We start from the raw sequence: 21,041 nt of genomic DNA, 5'->3' as shown, positions 1-21,041 counted from the left end.
ATATTTATATACACACATACTTGTTCAATTTATTTTGATTATTATTTGTTCGTTACTAACATATTTAGAAGTGTTTATACAGGTTATTTGGATTACTCGTCGAGAGTTGCATTCAAAGAGGCCCTTTTAATTTTGTATTGTATTTTTATATTTGTACAAATGTTATTATAGTGAAAACTTTATTTTTGGGGTGTTGGGCGAAATTTTCTTTATACAACTTCACCTCGCGTTTATGCAAACTTAGGTCGTTAATGTTTATACTAATAAATTAAATTAATCAAATTAGTTTACATACTTTGACATCTTAAACATTGTGATCTTTTGTTAAAGTAAATCTTTACTTTTTCATAAACTTTAATCAAACAAAGAACATTATTTTTCTTTTCTCTTCATAACATATCAAGATATACTTTCTTTCACACCACATAAAATATTTTTCTTTTCACATGTATTTTTATACATATCTTTTACATTTTTATAATAACATGTTTTATTTATATATTTATTATACATACATCTTTACATAATTTTAAACATTTATAGTATTTTATATTTAATACATACACTTCTACATTATTTTTTATACCTCCTCCCTCTTTGAAAAATTTAGTCTAGCCGGGTACCACACTTGTGGATTCTGAAGGATGCCTAACCCCTTCCCTTCGGAATAACTTGAACCCTTACCTAGAATCTCAATTGGTTTTTCGCAAACTAAGAAAATTAATCGCATGTTAATACTTCAATATATTTCCTTATTTTCCTTAAAAATTAGGTGGCGACTCTGTGCAAATTTTCATTCTTTTAGAGTCCATAATGTCGTGCTCGTTTTAACCTCAGGTAAAAAGAGGGTATGACGGTATCTAGTTCATCTTCTAAAATTTCCAAGACCCGAAAGTCATCGTACAAGAACTACTAAAAAAGATCATATCTAAAGTGATATCCAAAAATAAAGTAAATAAAGAATGTTTCATTGCCCGAAAGACGGACAAGAATAAATAAGATGACCCATGGCAGTCTGAAGATGGAGTGCTCACCCTTAAATTAAGATCTATTATCAAACTCTAGAGGTGAGGTCATGTCTGAGCCTAGAACACTTTCTGCACTCAACAAAAAAAAGTACAGGGTAATATCAGTACAAATCACTATGCACTGGTAGGTATCATAGACCAACTCAATTTAATAGCATGTACACAACATAAATCAAATAAAAAGTAGACCGGCATCGTCACACAACAAATATTCAATGAATCAATAATACAACAACAACAAGTCAAACAGTGCTCACAAACAAGCCATATAACTATCAAGAGTATCAACCATACGGTAAACATCTACAGAATCAACACAAGTATGTACACACATGCTATGGGACTTATTTTTGCCCAAATAGTCATGACCTGCGAGGAACAATCTATGTTCATGTACTGTACCGGTGTGGTACGCGATCCAACATAAATATAAAGGTACCGATGTGGTACCCGATCCAACATAAATATAAACGTACCGGCGTGGTACCCGATCCAACATAAATATAAACGTACCGACGTAGTACTCGATCCAATATACCGGCGTGTTACCCGATCCAACATAAATATAAATGTACCGGTGTGGTACCCGATCTAACATAAATATAAACAAGTATTATCAATAACATCTTACACAACCTCACAGCATACAACACAATGTACCAAGTTTACAAGTACACTTAAAGTCATAAGACAATTTCATCAAGTCAATTTTCAATAAACATATATACACGAATCAATAATCCAAACATCAACAATTTCAAGCATGTCTGAATACCAATCCACAAGTATCCAATTTAGGAGCATACACACAATTAAGTCGATTCTAAACTTCAATTAAACCATAACCTACCTCAACCAAAGAATCCAAATGCAAGCTAATTTGCAAAGGTCTTGCCCTTCCGTAAAGCTTTTAAAAGATCCAAATCTGTTCAAGCATATAGTTTATATAAAAATACGAATCTTATTACTCTAATTTATATATTCTTACTCTAAAAATTCTAGACCTAAGCTGCAATCTCTTTAATATATGAAGTAAATTACGGAAAGAAAAGAGAAGAGAAAAACAATTATTAAATAATGGAAAAAATGATCGTTGTACGGACCCCTACAACATATGAACAATGCCATAAATGGCTTATCAAGTGTTGCCCGTACTTGGCCAATTTCATTGACCATTAATACTTTGCCATATTAAAGACTAAGTTCCTTATTAGCCAATTTCAATTAACAACATTTGTAGTACTTCTATTTACCACTGCAATACATCCAAACACCTACATAAATATACTATTAATAATTTCTCAAGCGGCTAGCCTGATGATTATTGCAAATTCTTTAAACCCTTCGTGTGAATATTGTAACTGCTGCGTTCAACCACTACTTCTACGTAATTCAATTCTTATATTAACTACATAAGTAAATAAATTGTTATTTTGACCCGTTAATTCACTAATTAAATTAATCATTTATTATAACCAAAACTTTTAATATATCCTCAAAATTTGTTTGGAATCCCATAGAAATAAATTAAATATGTAAATTGACTAGAAAGCACATTCTGGGCCCATTGAAAATAATACGACACTAATCTGAAACTGTCTCGATCAAAGGTTGATTATTATCGGATTTAACTTTCTTAACTCAATTACTCTGTTAATGACTTAAATTACTCCTGAGCACCTCAAAAAAATTAGTACTACTCATCCCGTGAGTCATAATTCACGTATACAACTACGAAGAGCGCTAAAATAGGGAATATGAGAAAAATTTACAAACGATCGGGAGGGTCGTTACATTTTTATATTGTTTTCTTAGCGAATGACCAAGAATAGCCATAAAAGGGCAAATGAAGATGACAACGAACTGTTGACATATTATCTCCTCAAGAATGATATATCAGGTTGAAGATCCATAATAATACCTAATTTTGTCGCAAAATGGACAAAATCAATACAAATAATATCAGCAAAAATCTAGAAATTTTAAACACGGAAAGTTTCAATACAGAGAATACTAATTTAATTTCAATAACATAAAATTTTATTAGGGAACAAGACTAAAAGAAACAAAACATACCTTGACAAAAGTTTTAACGTTGTAAGAAAAACAAATAGTTGGAGATTAATGGTAAAGATGTTGTTCAGTTACCCCTAGACGGCTACACCTTTTCCATTGCCAAAGAAGAGGAAGTCCCGCCAAAGAACACAACAACTGCATTCTTTATCAATTAGCTGGAGAAATTTAGTAAAAGTGAATGAGGGGTAATTTTGTCATTTACTTTTTTATCCCTGTATTATTTTCCCCAAGGGAAAAGGCATCGTTTACACCCCAAACTATACAAGAGAAGTCGAAGTCACACCTAAACTATCATAGTGAACTATTACACACCTAAACTATAAAAAAGTGGAACTATTACCTCCTTAGAAGGTGACGTGGCAAAGAAAGCGTATTCACATTCCTTAAGGTGCGTGAGAGAAATAACCAAAATCTTAAAATGACATAATTGCACAATGTCACTATTTCATTAGTCATTATATCATTAATTACTCCTAAGATTCTTCTTAATATATACAATTAAATTAATTATTTTTTAATTAAAAAATATTAATTAAATTAAATTTTTTATTTATTCATTTTATATGTGGGTTCCGTCTTCTTCAAAATTTTTGCTCTTTTTTTGTTGCGTTTTTCTTTAACGAAGTAATCTTTTCCAAAATCTCCATGAAAGCATCTCTAATCTTTTGCCTTAAAGCTTTTAAAGAGGATCTTTAACGAAGAAATTGAAAATAGTGAAAAATATAAAGGCTTCCATTGGAAAGTTCATTATTTTTTTTGATAAAGTCCATAACTTTTGGTTCAAACACAATGAAAAATTAAGTCGGAGAAGAACAATGAAAAAAATTATTGAGGAAGATAAAGGACTTCAACAAAAAATCTCATGATATTTATATATAAAATTTATCAAAAATACATGGGAGAAGACGATTACTTTCTCTTCGTCTTCTCCATTCTCGTCGGAGCATCACCATGACCATCATAATGTCATTTCAATCCCAAGTAATCAATAATATACGTAATTATTTTTATACACAAAGAATACTAATAAAATGTTTGATTTTAATCTTGAGTTATTAAAATTTTTGAAGAATTTTAGCATTTTACCCATTTGCTTCACCGGCAACAATGATGTTATCACCGCCTATCGAAATTTTACTGCAACTTCTATCCTCAAAATACGACTTCCTATTGTTTGTTTCTCCCTTTGAATTTTTCTTTTTTTTCCTTCAATTTATCAATCAAGGATGAAGAAGGAAGAAGACGAGACTTGAAAGAAGAAGAGCCCAAAAGATTTTTTTGTTTGTTTTAAGCACAATAATTGAGATTTTTCTTCTTTAGCTTTCCTGTTGCAACATTACCTTCAACGTCCACCATGGCTTCGAGAATGAATTGGCTGCGAAGATACTACAGAAGTAAGTGCGGCTAGGGTTATGACGAAGAGGATGAAAAAAAGGAGCCAAAAGAAATGAGAAAGTATTTTGGATAAAAATTAATATTAAGGAAAAAGTTTAAATTAAAAAGAAAAAGGAAAAAGTAGGAAAATAATAAATTTATTATTTTTTTCGCATTATGCTGACGTGGCAAACGCGTGTGAAACACCGCACCACATGCAAGTGTATAATGCTTTATAGGATGTAAAAAGTATCACTTTTTTATATTTTAGGTGTGTAATAGGTCACTAATATAGTTTAAGTGTGACTTCGACTTTTCTTGTATAATTTGGGATAGAAACGATGCTTTTTTCCTTTTCCCCAGTATAAGTAATCCCTAAATTGGTCAGTATAAGATAATATACCTTATGGTGTATTAGTGATCCATGAATAAGAAGGGATTAAATTGAGTTGTCCAACCAAAAAATGTATTAGGTTGGATTAAACTTTAATACATGAATTATTTTAAATAATACATTCTACCAAACATGTCCTATATGGGCTAGCTAACTCTCCTTGCAAATAAATTTTCACTTTGGTCTTTAATTTTTCTCTTTCATCACTTTTAAATAATAAAAAGTTACAGAAAAATATTCTTGATATCAAAAAAAAATTAAAAAAAATGGCAAGACACAATGTTTCGTTAGAATCATATAAGTTTAATTTCAGAATTCACAACATTCTTGTTAGAGTATCGAACAAGACAAAACTTACCTAACTTATGCCTTGCGAATTAAATTTTACATAACTTACGTCGGACAAGATTAAAAAAATTTATCTAACAAAATTAGCTAAATAGTATTTTAACCCATAAATTTTCATCAAATGATAAGCAACGACAAAAGTTAAAACTACCGGAACAAAAATTAAAGTCTAGCTGAATAGGAGCAACTCCTGCAAAAACTTGATAAAAGCTTTTTGGTGATCAAGTGATATTGTTTCGGGTTAAGTTTATAATGGCCTAAAACGGGCTGATCTTGACATTTGTTCCCCAATATAGAGTCTTACAGAAAATGACCTCCATAAGGGGTGCTTAATTTTTTGGCTCGACTTAATAAATATTATCCTTAAGCAGACGTTTATCACATTTCAAGATAATTAATTTGCATAATTATACCTAATTATTTTTGGGGGAAAGAACAGAAACGACACTTCAAATTAAACTATTTCCACGAAAATGGACATGAAAATTTAAATTTTACTTTCTAACCATTTCAATTTATTGGCTTGTTCTATACCGTTTCTATACACATTTACACAGTTTCTATACATATTTTATACATATAAATATTCTGTACGAAAATTATATAGTTTTGATGCACAATTTATATAATAATTGTACTTTTTTTTACACATTTTATACAATAATTATATATATATATATTATACGTATACATATTTGATAGAACTATATAATTTCTATACATACATCTTATATAGATACATATTCTATATAACAATTACATTATTTTTTATATAATTTATTTAATTATTATTTTTAAGCAATAAAAAAACAAAATATTTTTTCAGTAAAAAAATTTATAGAAAAAAAAATTAAAGTATTTTTAAAAGGATCGAATGACCCAGATTAAAAATTATATTAGTACTATATATGAACTGTATCAATATTATATATGGACTGTATCTAAATTATGTGGACCAAAATGATCCAAATTAAGAAATGACTATAAAATAAAAATAATATATTCGACTGATCATTTTTTTAAAAATATCAAATTTGAATTATTTGTTTTAAAAAATGATATAGAATGTTCTTTCCCATTACTTTTTTGGGAAATTTTCGCTTGTGGGCCACCCATCCAGAAATGGGCCAATGTAGTCGATGAAACACCACTAATTTTTGTCCCAATTTATGCTATGGGTAATCTCCTTCTAAACCATAAATCGAAGGAGATTTCCAGCAGTAAACATGAAAGGAGTACCAGATTGTTTGTTTAGCCTCTGATTATGCAGTCTACCTCAATTACTTGTTCCTCCTTAATCTACCCAAATCCTCCTAACCATTTTCATCGTTCCAACAAGAACAAGAAACCTCTTACACTTTCTCTCCGAACCTCAAAGTGCTGTTGTTTCACTCTTAGTTCTTCTTCTACACATAGTTGCAGCAAAAAAGACCAACAGAAAAACGACAACAGCAACAAACCCATTGTTAATTGGGAAGAATTTTATTCTTCTATTCAACGACAACAAGACACAACAACAACAACCCAGTACGACGACGAATACGAAGACGAGGATAAGGATTTTGATCTTCCAGTTCATTCAGGCATTAAAACAAACATGTGGTGGACAGACTTGAAAGCTGCATTAGGACAAAGGATTAATGTGGAGGGGATTGTTTCTTCATTAGGGATTTTTTCTAAGGATAAGCATTTAGCGATCCCGCATGTCAGTGTGAAGGATATAAGGTATATTGATTGGGTTGAGCTGAAGAGAAGGGGGTTTGAAGGTGTGGTGTTTGATAAAGATAATACGATTACTGTTCCTTATTCTTTGAGCTTGTGGTCTCCTCTTGCTTCGTCCATCGATCAGTGCAAATCGCTGTTTGGTAATAATATTGCGGTGTATAGCAACTCCGCAGGTAAATTCTGTATTCGTGATTTTGTTAAAGTGTACGATCATTTCATTTTAAAGCTTGAGCGGCTAGTGAGAGCGCATTTTAATTATAGGTATAATGCGTAAACAGACATTCAAACTTGGCCAAAACTTGACCTCAGCTGGCAAATAAGTAATGGAGCATAGCTTTGAGTATGCACATCTAGACACCTCGATAATTCATGTGCCATGTCAGCATTGGGTATCCACGAGATACATAGGGGATGAGTTCGAGCATTTAGTTGCCGATTGGGACCAAGTTGAGGTGCCTAGATTTGCACTCTCAAAGTTAGAGGCTTACTTGCTAGCCGATGACAAGTTTGAATGTCATGTTTATAGATTATGCATTTGTTATTTAATTGTATTCTCAACACACCCCTCACGTGTGGGCCTGATTCTTTTTTCATGAGCGTAAGCACGTGGATTTTTTTTCTTTTGAGAATGGATGGCGGTGAGATTCGATTCCACGACTCTACTTGCTCCGATACCATGTTGAAGTGCGTGATCATCTCATCTGAAATCTTAAGCCGTTAGCGAGAACATACTTTATTATTTAATTATATTCTCAACAGTTTCCTTTTGCTTTTCTCAGTAATTTTTGATTTGTGAATTTGTAGGATTAGATGAATATGACCCTGACGGTAGAAAAGCCAGAATTCTTGAACGTGCGATTGGAATTAAAGTCATTAAGCACGGTAAGTTGAATTTGCGGTAATGTATTACTTCTTATGTCTCAATTTACTTGATACACTTTCCTTTTCCGTCAGTCTCAAAGAATGACACAGTTCCTTATTTGACAAATGGTTGATGACATTGTCAATATTTTACTTATGTTGGATCCCACGTATTTGGTAAAAGGTTCACAGTACTGTACTCTTATATTTAAATTCAATTCATTAATCTTAAGGGTAGTTTTGGAACATTGCGAAGTTTTCCCGTATTTCTTCAATTCCGTGCCCAGTCAAACTACATGACGAAAATTGGGACGGAGCAGTCAAACTACATGGCATAAATTGGGACGGAGAGAGTATGAATTGTAGGTGCCATTTCTATAGTAATTCCAGCTTCTCATCATATTTCTTTGTGTAGCAGGAATTAACAATGCTAAATCAAACAATTGAGAAATTTATATGGATTTTACTTGCATATGTATGAGTTGGTGCTATTTGTAATTGCTGCTTTCTTTATCTGTATATTTTAGGGGTGAAGAAGCCAGCTGGAACAGCTGAAGAAATTGAGAAGCAATTCGGTTGTGAATCGTCAAGACTTATCATGGTACATGTTGGTTCTTTCAATTTTTCGTAAGCTTCTCCACCCTAAGTTGACTGTCCATGTTGTGTCCTTCGCAGGTGGGTGATAGGCCGTTTACAGATATAGTTTATGGTAACAGAAATGGTTTTCTTACTATTTTGACAGAGCCATTAAGTTGTGCAGAGGAGCCATTTATTGTACAGCAGGTCAGATTTCCTGAAGACTGATTTCTTGGACGGTTGGTACATATTAATTGAATAATGACTTACCTTAGGTTATGCTAATCAACGTTTTAATAAATGTGGTATCCAGGTTAGCTTGCACACACCTCGACTAATCCACCTACGTTGAACTAAATTTCCAATTGTGTTAACCTCTGGAGCTATCAATTTTAACTGTTTCATCCAAAGCTGAATGCTCCCACAGATCATTTTACCTTTTAACTGCAAATATCCAATTTCTGAAGTGAAACTTCCGTGTTATTGTTGTGATACTAATTGAAGTGGGGGGTGGGAGTGGGGGGGTTGTGTATAAGCTGAGCACTGATCTGCTGATCAAACTTCTTGGCCTGGGCTCCTCTTACTCAGTCAGCCATCAGACTTTCTGGATGCTCTCAGTTAAATTGTTTGCCTGTAGCTGTTGTTTTGCTGGCATTGTCCATTCGAGATAAGTCCTTGGTAGTGGCTGTAGAGTCGACATCTTATTCTCCCTTACTTGACTAACCGACATTTCTGTTACTTTTGTCTCAATAAAGTTGCACTATTATCAAGTAAAGTCAATCTTTCTGAATCTTATACTGTTTGGGCATCCTGCTGTACATCTGCCAATGGGAGTTGGTACTCTGGATGCCTCATCCACTATATTCGGACAGATGGTCTTGACAGTTAGGTCCATCGCCTGCATTATTTTGTCATTTTGACTTCCAAAATCACTGGCATGACTGCTGCCTTAAGCTCTATGTAACAATTCGTCATGAGGTTTTCCTTTATCTTTTTCGACAGGTTACTCAAATTTTTAGTGCAGAGATAACCACTTTTCTTCAATGTCAAGTAGTATCTCAGCAGGTTGATCTTTTGTGGATGCTGAAACACGTAATTACTAAAATGGCATCTTCAGTTCTTGACACCTTCTTTGTATACCATGTGCTTTTTTAGGAGACGTTGTGTGTGTAAGATGCTGACTGACAGTAAAAAAGTAAGGGTAAATACGTAGACACACACGTAAACTTGTTCGAATTTTCATTTCGCTTTCTAAACTAAGCCTATGACCTATTAACACCTGACCCATATTCATGGAGATCTTGGCCTGTTGATGAAGATGGATTGATATATCGACTATCTCTTTCAACTCTGTATCCCAACTCGGGGCAAACTTCTCTAAATGGCGAAGTGAAAAGTAGAGTTGATACTTAAATTGTGCCTATTAGATACATGTTGCTGAGGTGGCACATAGCATGGGTATCACATGTATTGAGCACGTGAATATGTTGAATATGAGCTGACATGTACTTTCTTCTTCCTCATATAATGCTTTCTCATCTCTCTTCTCTCTCAATGAAACAAGACCTCTCCTTACATTTCCCCCCTAAAACTCCACCAGTGAACAACCACAACCCCCTCTTCCATTACAAAAAACAAAAATATTCATGCAAGTGATCTACTTCGTTTGATAAATATTACCATTGTTTCCATTGCAGTACCCTGGGATGACCAAGTCAAATCAGCCAAGATAAACCAGAAAACAAAAGTATACATGGCAGAGTATTACAACGGGAAAAGCACCTCAATTGACTTCAAAACTAGACTAGCTTAAATCATAAGTTAGTGTACCAAAACGCAGCCAAAAAAATGAGGGTGCAGAGTGAATAAATTAGCCTCACCGATTCTCAGGAAAGCTCGATCAACAAGTAAGAAAGGCAATCCAAGCTGTACCAATGGCCTTGGGAACCGTTGTGACAGACAAAGCACATCATCGATCCCTGTCTCTAAACTCATTAACAACCTATGATGGTCAATGTGAAAGAATTCATTGGTAACCATTAAGTCTTTCTGGAGTTTGAATTTCCAGGAAGTTCCTCTTTTTTTTAGAGGTTGATCTTCTACAGTGAGAATGGAGAAAAAAGAGCGATAAAAAAGAGGGGAGGAAGATGAATGTCGAGTTTCTTATTAGCTTTTGAGTCTTGGTTTTGTTTCACTGGTGGAAAGAGTTGTTTTTCTCTGGGAGAAGAGTGAGCAGCAGGGAGTTGAAAATAATAGACCTTTTTCTTTGGCTCAAGAGCTGTTTGTTTGGATTAAGTGGCACATATCTTTCTTTCATTTGCTTCTTTGCCAAGTCAGCCACATCTGAACTATATGCATCTCATATCGTGTTTAGGGCAGCTAAATGAAAATTCCGACGAGTTTAACTGTTTGTCTATGTATTCATTCACAAGGTAAATATCCACAATGTTTAGGATAAAAAATAATTGTATATGGCCTTAATATTTAGTAAAGTAACTTGTTTTGGATGAATGCTTCCCTCCTTCCAATTTATCTAGTTTTGTTGGAATGTCTTGATTGACAGAACAAAATATCTGCAGGTTAGGGTACTCGAGGTAGCCTTTGTGAACAGATGGTCTAGCCAAGGGATGAAGCCACCCAGTCACTCACTTCTTCCTGATTGCCAGCAGTGTGTAAAAGACGATCCACGTTAGGTTTTTTCTTTAGATTAAGTGGGAAAAATTCATCTCCTCATCACCTCCCATTCCCCCAAGGAAAAAGAAAACAGCCCGACCATGAACAATTTTTGTTACGGCCACAACTAATTATACAGGATTATTTCCATCGGTTTGCTTCTTCTGTCTGGAATATGATAAGAATGCTATATCAATCATTTCTACATTTGTCTGACTGAATCATAGATGAACTTTCCCTCTCGAATTGAGGATGTTAACGCTTGAAGCGGAAAGGCATAATACATAAATGGACGCTCGGACTTGACTGGCAAGCAAGCACTCCAACTTTGAGAGTGCGCATCTAGACATCTCAACTTGGTCTCAACTGGCAACCAAACACTCCAACTTTGTCCTCATTGTATTCTCGCAGATACCCAATGCTGATGTGACACATAAATTTTGAAGGTGTCTTGTTGATCATTTTATAAGTTGGAGTGTTTAATTGACACTTGGAGATGAAAGTTAGTGTGTTTAGTTGCTAGTTCTGCAAGTTTAAGTGTTTGTCTATGTATTATGTCAATCTGAAAAGCTTATCGGAGGTGATGACACAAACATTGTTTGTCAACGAGTTCATTCTCTTAGTTGAATAAGTAGTATATAATAGTTTGGTTGATTTAAACGTAACTGTCACTTTGTTTCCAAATGTTGCAAGCCAATATAGAATTGTGTTCTATGACTCTTGGCTGGTGATAATGACATTCCCTTAGTTAATAAGTGCTCAGGTGTGTCAACATTGTTCTGACTATTGCTATATACAATTCATGAACCTAACTCCTAACACTTCTCCACAGTTGCAGTCATGTTCATGCATTTTAGACAAATATTCTGTTCATGGTTTTTTTTTCAACTGAATCTCTGAACGTTAATTATCAAAGAGTAATATGAACATTAATGCGTATTGACATAAGATTTTTCGCGACTTTGCTCATGTGGACAACTAATGGTAAAAACTTACGTGCACCTGAGAATTGGTATATACATCGGATGCAAGCAATATGATAACAAAGTTACATTTCATTAAAACTTTGGAGAAATTTTAATAGGCATCCCTTTGGAAGGGAAAGGAAGGGGATCCATGACAATTGGTTCATCAGGATGTATTACGGACCAGTTGTATTTTGTCACAACATAATGAACAAATATAAGAATATTTAGCTTTGCCAATTGATACCCAGCACACAGCCTTGGTCCTCCTCCAAATGGTATAAATGAATAGGGCTGAACAGGCTCTTCAAATCTACTTGGATCAAAATTTTGGGGCTCTGTAAAGTACTCTGGACTATTATGGGTACCATATGTTGTCCACAACACCTACACAAACGAACAAAAATTAGCATCCTTTTCGTACTGATCCCACCTTAGCTTGTTTGGGACTGAGGCATAGTAATTGTTGTTCTTGTGATCGTGATGATAGTAATTTTATAGACTGTCCTTACCTTCCAACCTTTTGGAATAGTGAATCCATCAAATTCAATGTCAGCAATTGCTTTTCTGAATGAACCAAAAATAGGAGGAAACAACCTCATGCTTTCCCTAGCAACTTGCCATGTATATTTCATCTTTTTTGTGTCTTCCAATGATAGTATTTCTCCTGGTCCTTTGCTACTCATTATGTTAGCATGTTCTGTCACAAATCCAATTTTTCACATTAGTTAATCACAAATTATTTCTCTCGCAACTTATGGACCTCTTAGACTACGGTCCAAAGATTCATTTTGAACAAACTGAAAATCTTATGAGAAAACGTTAGACTAGTTCTGTATACGTACCTTGAAGGAGAAGAGAATAGCAAGAGGGATGATGAGCCAACATCCTAAATGTCATAGCAATAGCAAAAGAAGTGGTATCATGTGCAGCAAACACTAACAAAACAACATTATCAACAACTTCATCTTCACTAACTTCACCACGAATCATTGCTTTCACCAATCGCGAAAGCAATGCCTCGTCTGATTTTCCTATTTCAATCTCCTTTCTCTTCTCCCTAATAACCTCAACAAGAAACTTCTGTACTTTCATCCTTGCACTTATAGCCCTCGAAAACTTTGAACCTGGAAACTTAAATGGGGGCGAAAAAGCACCTTCCAAGACTCCCTCAAACGTTTCAAGTAATCCTGGCTCCACCACGATCCCTAAAAAACACTCGAATACAATCTTGAATGTCAAGGATTTGGTAAGATGATAAAGCTTAATCGTTCGTTCTTCTTGATCACCATGACAATTTTTATACAAATGTGATTGAATTGTGTTACAGATGTTGGGCACCATTGCATCTAGGCTAGTAGATGTAAGACTTGATGAAATAATCCCACGTAGAAATCGATGCATATCGCCTTTTTTCTCCATAATTGAATTCTTTCCCATGAGTTCAACTGAAGAAGTAGGCCAAGAACTTATAACCAATTTGAACTCATTAGACATGAAGAACATATTGGCTTCTGCTCCACATACAACTACTGTTGGTGCACCCATGAGTCTTGTTTTGAAGGTTTTACCATATTTTTCGATTCGAGGCTGAACAAATTCTTCAAATAATTTGTTCTTCTTTTGGGATTTGTAAAATTCTAGGGTTTCACCTATCCATGGGAGTCCCATTTCTCCTGGTGGAAGTATTTTTTTGGTTATGTGTTTGTGGACATTTTTGTAATGTTTCAAGAAAAGAGAAATGACAATTATGAAAAAGATTGATAACAAGGTGAAATTAGAATGAAGAAAGTTGATATCCATAGCCATTAATAATAATGAAAGGGAAACTCAACAAATTAAGCTTTTGGTATGTGCTAGTAATAATTAGCTTAAGAACTAATGCCGAATTTATAGTACTTTGCATGGGGAAGATGATTTCTTAAGGAGACTCATTTCTTAAGAACAAAATAAAATACTTTAAAACAAAGTCAAAGGTATTTGGTCGCCTAGAAAAAGTCAACCAATTATAACATGTTATTTTTCTTATATTCTAGATTACAAATTCACTTATTATGAACGATTTTCCGTTAACAATATATAGATGTTAGAGCTACAATCATTCATGATGATCCTTTTTCTTCAAACTTAATTCGAAAGAAAATGAGAATTGGTTTCACTTTACATACACTGACAATATATTTTAACATACTATTATAATTTGTAATATGTTGTCTTTTCATAATATGTTGTTTTTTCATAGTACTAGTTCACTTATTATAGACGACTTTCTAATCGTTATTTCTAGAGGGATAAAATAGTGCCAAAATTACACCATCAATATCCAGAACATTATTAAATCTACGATCATTCAAGATCATCTTTTCTCTTCAAAGTTAATTCAAAAGAGAATTTCATAGTACTAGTTTATTTATTATAAACGACGTTCTAAACATTATTTTTAGAGTGATATAATAGTATTGCAATTACACTTATTAGTATATATAATGTTAGATCTGCAATCGTTCACGATCATTCTTTTTCTTCAAATTTAATTCAAAAGAGAATAAGAAAGACGTTTTTACTAACAAAATTATCATATGCAATGCATGTGCTTAGCCGTCCAAATTCCAAGTTCTTCACCCTAGAAATTAAAACCTTTGAATCATCAACAATTCATCATAATATATCTGAAAGATTCATATGAAATTTAAAAAAAAAAAAAAAAAAACTTACCGCCCACCACGATACTATTAATATTTGTAAATTGGTTTTTGAAATATTTAATAGTCATAGTATCCCTAGATATCTGCTGTGTCTAATATTTAAATTAAATATAGTTTAATTTATAGCTTCTAGTTGACGTGAAATTTGCAGAAGCATCTTCTCCACTTTCATCATGTTGAAAAAAATAAAAATAAAAATAAAAATAATCAATAGGAATGATTTGGCAGATGCAGTGGTGAAGTCGAAAAATTCATTAATAGTGTTCAAGATTCAATGTATATGTATAGAAAATAAATTTTAATTTATATACTTCATAAAATATTCTATATATATATAATATATTTTTTGATAAAAAGTATTCGACTAACCATCCTCGACTATATATGACTGAGCCACTAGGCAGGTGTAAGTAGAAAATATATATGTCACACCGCACCTTATATGGGAAAGGTTAATGGTCCAATTGATTTGCGGATCAGGTTCGCAATAAGACGATTTGACACTAATAAAAAGATAGTTTTCTTTTTATTATTTTAATTAATCAGGGTCAAGTGCATGCACGAATGATATTTGGGATAAGGTTGAAGCGGCATTATGTTAGACAAGATAAGGGAGGCGAGATTGAGATGTTCAGACATGTGAACTAAGAGAGAAGTGAAAATGCCACAACGAGGAGGTGCGAGGTTGACTACAGTGGTTTTTAAGGAAGGTACAAATAGGCCTAAGAAGTATTGGTGAAGAGGTGATTAAATATGATATATTATAGTTACAACTTACTGTGAGGATATGACCTTATATAGAAGGATATAAAAATTGAGGATTAAAATAGAACTTAAGTATGTGATCGAGTTTAATTCCTTTATCTATAATATTGCTATATTTAGTATCCATGCAATGCGCATAACACATAGATTAATATTGTTTTACTACTTTATTTTTCAATTTTATTGTTATTTGTCATTTCCTCGCTTCGGTTATCATGTATTTCTTGTTGCATGCTATTGTTCTTTTCTATATTTTCTTTTCTTACTGATTTAATCTGCCTTATTTGAACTAAGAATTTATCGAAAACAATCCGCTTACCTTCATAAGATATGAATAAAATTACATGCACATCGTCCCTATATGCAAGACTCCACTTAAAAAATATATTTTTTTTTTTATCGTCAAATAACGAATATTGGTACCTCATCTTGGTCATGGTGTAAGTTTAGTAAACTTTTGAAATTACGTGTCAAAGCTTAGACATAAGAGATATATGTGTTTAAAGCTTGATTTCAAAGTCTCAAAAGTTCGAAATAATATGGTGCGGATCAATTTTGCAATATGATTTGACAATAATAAGATAATTCCTTTTTTCTTATTCCTTTTAACCATTATTGGACTAAATAATTTAAAGTTGTGTTGTATAAGATATTTAAATAGAACTAGAGAAGCACTCCAAAAAAAAAAGAATTGAATTCTCAACATTTAAATAGAAGCACCCCCAAAAATTTGAATTCTCAAAATTTGTATTTGAAACTTTTAATAAAAAGCAGAGTAAGGAATCTCATCTATTCCTCCATGTCGATAAAGTAGGCGGTATTAATACGAAGGTTTAAAAACATATTTATTTTGATTCAGACGGAGAAATACACTAAAGCATTGATGTCTATCATGCACCCAAGTCCCAAATATACATGCGATAATGTTCATCAATTACCAAAAACAACTCTTTTATGGATATTGTTAGAAAGGTCATGCAGGTCCAGTCTAGTCTACCTTTCGATCCACAAGAATCAGGATCAAATGAATGCGTATTATCTTTCTGGCAAGCAAAGATATACTTCTTACCTCTCAATAACCAATGATCAGGTCGGCTGAAATTATTTAGTTCGAATTTTTATGTTAAAAAAGAAGATAGGATTTCTGATTATTCAGACCTTAATCGAGATTATCAATGTATAAAATATTCTAAACTATCAGCTATTGTAGGTTACCCAACTTTTTCTTTTTCAATATTTATGTAAAAAATTAAATAAAAATTTATTTAATAATATAAAATATTTTATAGACTAATAATCCACAAAAACTTACACTCTTTCTTAATAAAGATAGATTCATTTTGGCCAACAGATTCGATTTGGGCGGTCATTTTTAACTTGAATCGTACTGCAGCTACATGGCGTGGTTTTTAATTTATTCTGCTAATTCTGTTTAGTACAGAACATGCTGTCATCAGGGAAAAAAAATGATACTCTGCCTTTTGTTTCATTTTATATGATAGATTATTTGACTTAGATATTATATTTAAAAAAAAAAAAAAAGACTTTTAAAATTTATGATCTAAAATAATATTTAGATATTTATATAATTATAAACCATTTCATTAAGAACAAAAAATATTTTTAAAATTAAATTATTTCTAATCATAGGAGGGTAATATCTTTTTCTAGAAAACTAAAAATGAAAGGGGCCACGTGAAATGGAATAGAAGCGGTATTATTTTTACACATATTTCATGTTAAACCTCTAGCATAATTTCTTAAAGATGAGATCAAATGTGTAATATTGAGTTTGAAATATATTTCAACCTAGAAATCCACCCCACCTAGGTAATTGAACTTTTTTTTTCGCTCGATCTTTGATATTCGTGTTGGAATCTATCTAAATTTAGATTCGTGTCAAAAAGTTTTATATTGGGTGGTTGGAGGGGGGGAAGGGGTGTTCAAAACGCTCTCTAACAAAGGTAACTCCGAACAGAAACTCGAACCCGAAACTTTTGATTAAGAGTGAAGGAGTACTTACTATTCCACGACAACCCTTAACGGTAGGTAATTGAACTTACTTACTTGTCCAGTTAATATTTTATAATTTCCTTATGAAATTATTAATTAAGTGTTTTATTTTATTAAATTGCCTTATAATTAATTATCCTTTAGAATTTTTAATCTGATTACTTGTACTGCAATAAATTTGTAAAATGGTTACTGACTGACAAGGATAAAATTGAAAGAAAAGTAATATTAATTAATCACAAGGAATATATTACTGGATCCTTTTAAAATTTGTCTTGAATTTCGTAAAGTGAAGCTATTTGACAAATTACTATGATGGCCGATGATACGTCATTAGAAAATTCTTTTAAATTAATTAAAGAAATGAGACATCCTTAATGAAAGACATATACAAACTACTAATTAACAACCGCCAATAATTTGCAAAAAAAGACTATCTAATTTCCAATATTAGTTCAAACTAATACTTATATATATCAGCAAATCACATGTAATGATGTAATGATTAGGGGTGTGCATCGATCGGTTCGGTTTTATATATTATCAGTTTGGTTTATCGATTTTCGATTTTTAAATATGCTAAACCAATAACCAAATCAATAAGATATTTTTTATCGGTTTATCGATTTTTAGTCCTTAATGGTTTGGTTTTTGATTTAACCGATAAAAAAATACTCATAAAATAGAAATAGTAGTAACTAACATGAAAAAAAAAATCGAATCTTAATTTCAACAAAAAATCCTACATAATGTGTTTTAATTTGCAAGAATCTTCAAGTTTGAACTAAAAGTTGTTAGGAGAAATTAAGAGTTTGTATAATTGAAATAATAGGTTTATTAATTGGTAGAAATTAAAGAGAAATTAAGAGAAATATATAATAAGTCTCATATATATATATATATATATATATATATATATATATATATATATATATATATATATATATATATTCTTATTGGGCTATCGGTTTACCCAATATCCAATAAGAAAAAATCAAACCGAACCAATTACCCAATAATTTTTTTATAAAACCATTAACAAACCGTCAACCCAATAACCCAATAACAATAAACCAATAACATTTTTATCGATTTGATGTATCGGTCGGTTCGATTTTGACACACCCTAGTAATGATATTCCTATATAAATATATGCATATGATATATTGGTTCATTGTGATTCTGTAGTTTGTCATGATTTCTAGTTTAGATTATATACTATTATTGTTTCTATACCAAATTAATAAATAACTGATGGAGTAGTAGCCCACGAAGAAACTCTGAAAGATGTTAATTTATGTAAGAAAGGATATTATTTTGACCTTTTCCTTATTTCGATTGGAAAATCTAACAGATATGTTACTGGATATTTTGATAAAAGTAGACATTTCATGCCCTCAGAAAATGTTTTATCGTGCTAGATCACTGACATAACTTTTTAATCTTTATACAAAATTCCGAGCATCTTCGGAAAGATGAGAATTTAGGCAAATCTCATGTGCTGGGGCAAACCTCAGCGAGGACCTCATAGATCTCCCTCGAAAGAAAAAGCGTCTACAAATACAAGAGTAAAATCTATAAGTTTGACCACATAGGTTTTTTTTTTTGATAAACTATTAATCTGGAATTTTATTTGCATATCCAATAATGCTAATGCTTAAAATAACTTCAATAGTGTCTCTAAGGGTGTATATGTATATGAAATTAACTACCAGGTCAGAGTTAATATTATCTGGACTAATGATCCATACTCAGTAATTTAGTTGAGAGGTAATTTGATACTTAAAATTCAGTGTAAATTAGATTACTAATTTGAGAATAAACATCATCTTTTTCGCTATTTTGATAGTGTACAACTGCATTACGAAAGTATATTAATAGTGCTTGTACCAACCACCAAAGGATGTAGTGCAGCGAATGGAGTTGCTCCTCCCTTGATCAGAGGTCTCAGATTCGAGATTCGAGCCCTGGATATGGGAAAAATCCTTGGTAGGAAGGCTTCCCTTGAATGGGCCCTCCGTGGCGTGAATCCAGATTAGTCGGGCTCCAATGCGAGTATCGAACACCGGATGAGAAATAAAAAATAAATAGTGCTTGTACCTTGTCATGGATTCCATCTACTACAATACCTAATTCCTACTCAAACTTATAGCCCATTTACTCCTCTTCTACCTTTAGCCTATAGTAGCATTATAGACTATAGTGCTCCCCTATGAACCTTTGCATTTGTGGACTTCACCACCTCACACCACACCAAACATAACGTTTACATAATTACTAACTACTTCAGAAAAGCAAGAGCTTGTACTTTTACAACAAGTACAACGTAGGGTAATAATTCCATAAGTGGGGTCTGAGGAGAGTACAGGGAGATCTTTGGACCTTGAGAAGGTAGAAAGACCGTTTTCTATAGACCTCGGCTCAAAGAGTTTGTACATCTATACAACAGCAATAACATACTTAGTGTGATCCTACAAGTGGGGTATGGGGAGGGTAGAGTATATGAAGACCTTACCCCTACCTAATAAAGATAAAGAAGTTGTTTCCGATAGACCCTCGGCTTAAAATAAAGTATTCAAGTAGTTTGAAAAGAACTGTAAGTTCTTCAAATGGAAAAGATTATCAAATGCCATAAATGTAGAAGATCAGTTAGGCAACCAACAAGGCAACAAAAGCCTAATAGAGTGTAAATAGGTGCCATAGATGAGTAAACCTACCTCATTTGGTTATTTTGGAAATGACAGCTCATGCCAATGCAAATGGTTCACCTTATTTTAATGTTTGCTCTCAGCTCTCTACATTTACTCCTAGTAGAGTATTTGATGAGTACAGATAGATACTTCCATGCAGTATTCACATAAATCACGAGAAATTAGAGCTCAAATCCCACCAGAAGCAAAAAGCTAAGTGATTTCCTTCCATATGCCAAAATCTTGATAGACATAAGAGTTATCGAATATCTATGTTGGCGAGAGATAGCAAGTACTCGAAAGACTAGTTAAGGACGCGAAAACTAGCTAGGTCACCCCTATTATCCAAAAAAAAAAAAGAAAAAATCAGGTCAAAGTCACTTTTAACAGAGGGAGAGACAGACAACACAACCTACCAATGCTCAAAGGAGGGACAATGCTTTTGCTGTCTCATTTATTGCTGAAATTCAATGTCCTCTCTTCACCTACTTGTCTGTCAGGACCATTAAGTATCATATAGTTTTTTTAATAGATCATTAAGTTTCATATTCATAGCACTCTAATCTGATTTAGTCATTGCTTTTTTCAAGTATCTTTGTAACCTATCCCTATCATTGGACATAATTTACGTTAACAATCAAAACATAGTTAGGATGGCCCAGTTGAGTGTGATAAACCAGAATAATCCAAGAGAAAGGTCCCTACCTGGATTTAGCTGGACCTAGCTGCTGTTTTTACAGTATATAATTAAAGGCAAAGAAAGATGCTGATTATCGCTCATTATTGTTATTACTGTAATTGTTATAACTTATAGTCCAACCAAATAACATATGTGAAATTCTTTAGA

General features: G+C 32.8%; 2 protein-coding genes across 5 annotated transcripts; one reads left to right on the top strand and one right to left on the bottom strand.

Annotated features, from left to right (window-relative positions):
* Positions 1–6,312: 6,312 nt before the first annotated feature.
* On the top strand, positions 6,313–11,276 carry LOC107878481 (phosphatidylglycerophosphate phosphatase 1, chloroplastic/mitochondrial). Of its 4 annotated transcripts, none has more exons than XR_007057854.1 (6): positions 6,314–7,118; positions 7,750–7,827; positions 8,334–8,407; positions 8,482–8,589; positions 10,080–10,814; positions 10,962–11,276. XR_007057854.1 is itself a non-coding variant. In XM_016725498.2 (5 exons), the coding sequence occupies exons 1-5, from the start codon at positions 6,485–6,487 to the stop codon at positions 11,073–11,075; spliced, it is 1,008 nt and encodes a 335-aa protein (XP_016580984.1). In that variant the 5' UTR covers positions 6,313–6,484; the 3' UTR covers positions 11,076–11,276. The 4 variants fall into 4 exon arrangements, 2 of the variants coding, with proteins under 2 accessions (XP_016580984.1, XP_016580985.1); XR_001676884.2 differs by having other exon boundaries at positions 8,482–8,621; XM_016725498.2 differs by lacking the exon at positions 10,080–10,814 and having other exon boundaries at positions 6,313–7,118.
* On the bottom strand, positions 11,084–14,179 carry LOC107877355 (taxadiene 5-alpha hydroxylase). Its single transcript, XM_016724014.2, has 3 exons — positions 12,866–14,179; positions 12,533–12,720; positions 11,084–12,407 (listed from the first exon to the last, which is right to left on the bottom strand). Exons 1-3 carry the CDS (start codon positions 13,827–13,829, stop codon positions 12,114–12,116), a joined length of 1,446 nt encoding a protein of 481 aa, XP_016579500.1. The 5' UTR covers positions 13,830–14,179; the 3' UTR covers positions 11,084–12,113.
* Positions 14,180–21,041: the final 6,862 nt, after the last annotated feature.

The sequence above is a fragment of the Capsicum annuum genome, chromosome 7 (assembly GCF_002878395.1).
Source record: "Capsicum annuum cultivar UCD-10X-F1 chromosome 7, UCD10Xv1.1, whole genome shotgun sequence".
Classification (NCBI taxonomy): Eukaryota; Viridiplantae; Streptophyta; class Magnoliopsida; order Solanales; family Solanaceae; genus Capsicum; species Capsicum annuum.
The sequence above is the reverse complement of the archived record's forward strand: the minus strand, read 5'-3'. Positions and strand labels throughout refer to the sequence as shown.

Bases quoted from the DNA above. Each gene is read 5' to 3' on its own strand.
- LOC107878481 (XM_016725498.2), top strand. From the start codon at position 6,485: ATGCAGTCTACCTCAATTACTTGTTCCTCCTTAATCTACCCAAATCCT. The intron at 7,119-7,749 runs GTAAATTCTGTA...GTGAATTTGTAG, and splicing joins GGTGTATAGCAACTCCGCAG to GATTAGATGAATATGACCCT. The intron at 8,590-10,961 runs GTCAGATTTCCT...AAATATCTGCAG, and splicing joins AGCCATTTATTGTACAGCAG to GTTAGGGTACTCGAGGTAGC.
- LOC107877355 (XM_016724014.2), bottom strand. From the start codon at position 13,829: ATGGCTATGGATATCAACTTTCTTCATTCTAATTTCACCTTGTTATCA. The intron at 12,721-12,865 runs GTACGTATACAG...GATTTGTGACAG, and splicing joins CTATTCTCTTCTCCTTCAAG to AACATGCTAACATAATGAGT. The intron at 12,408-12,532 runs GTAAGGACAGTC...TCGTTTGTGTAG, and splicing joins CTATTCCAAAAGGTTGGAAG to GTGTTGTGGACAACATATGG.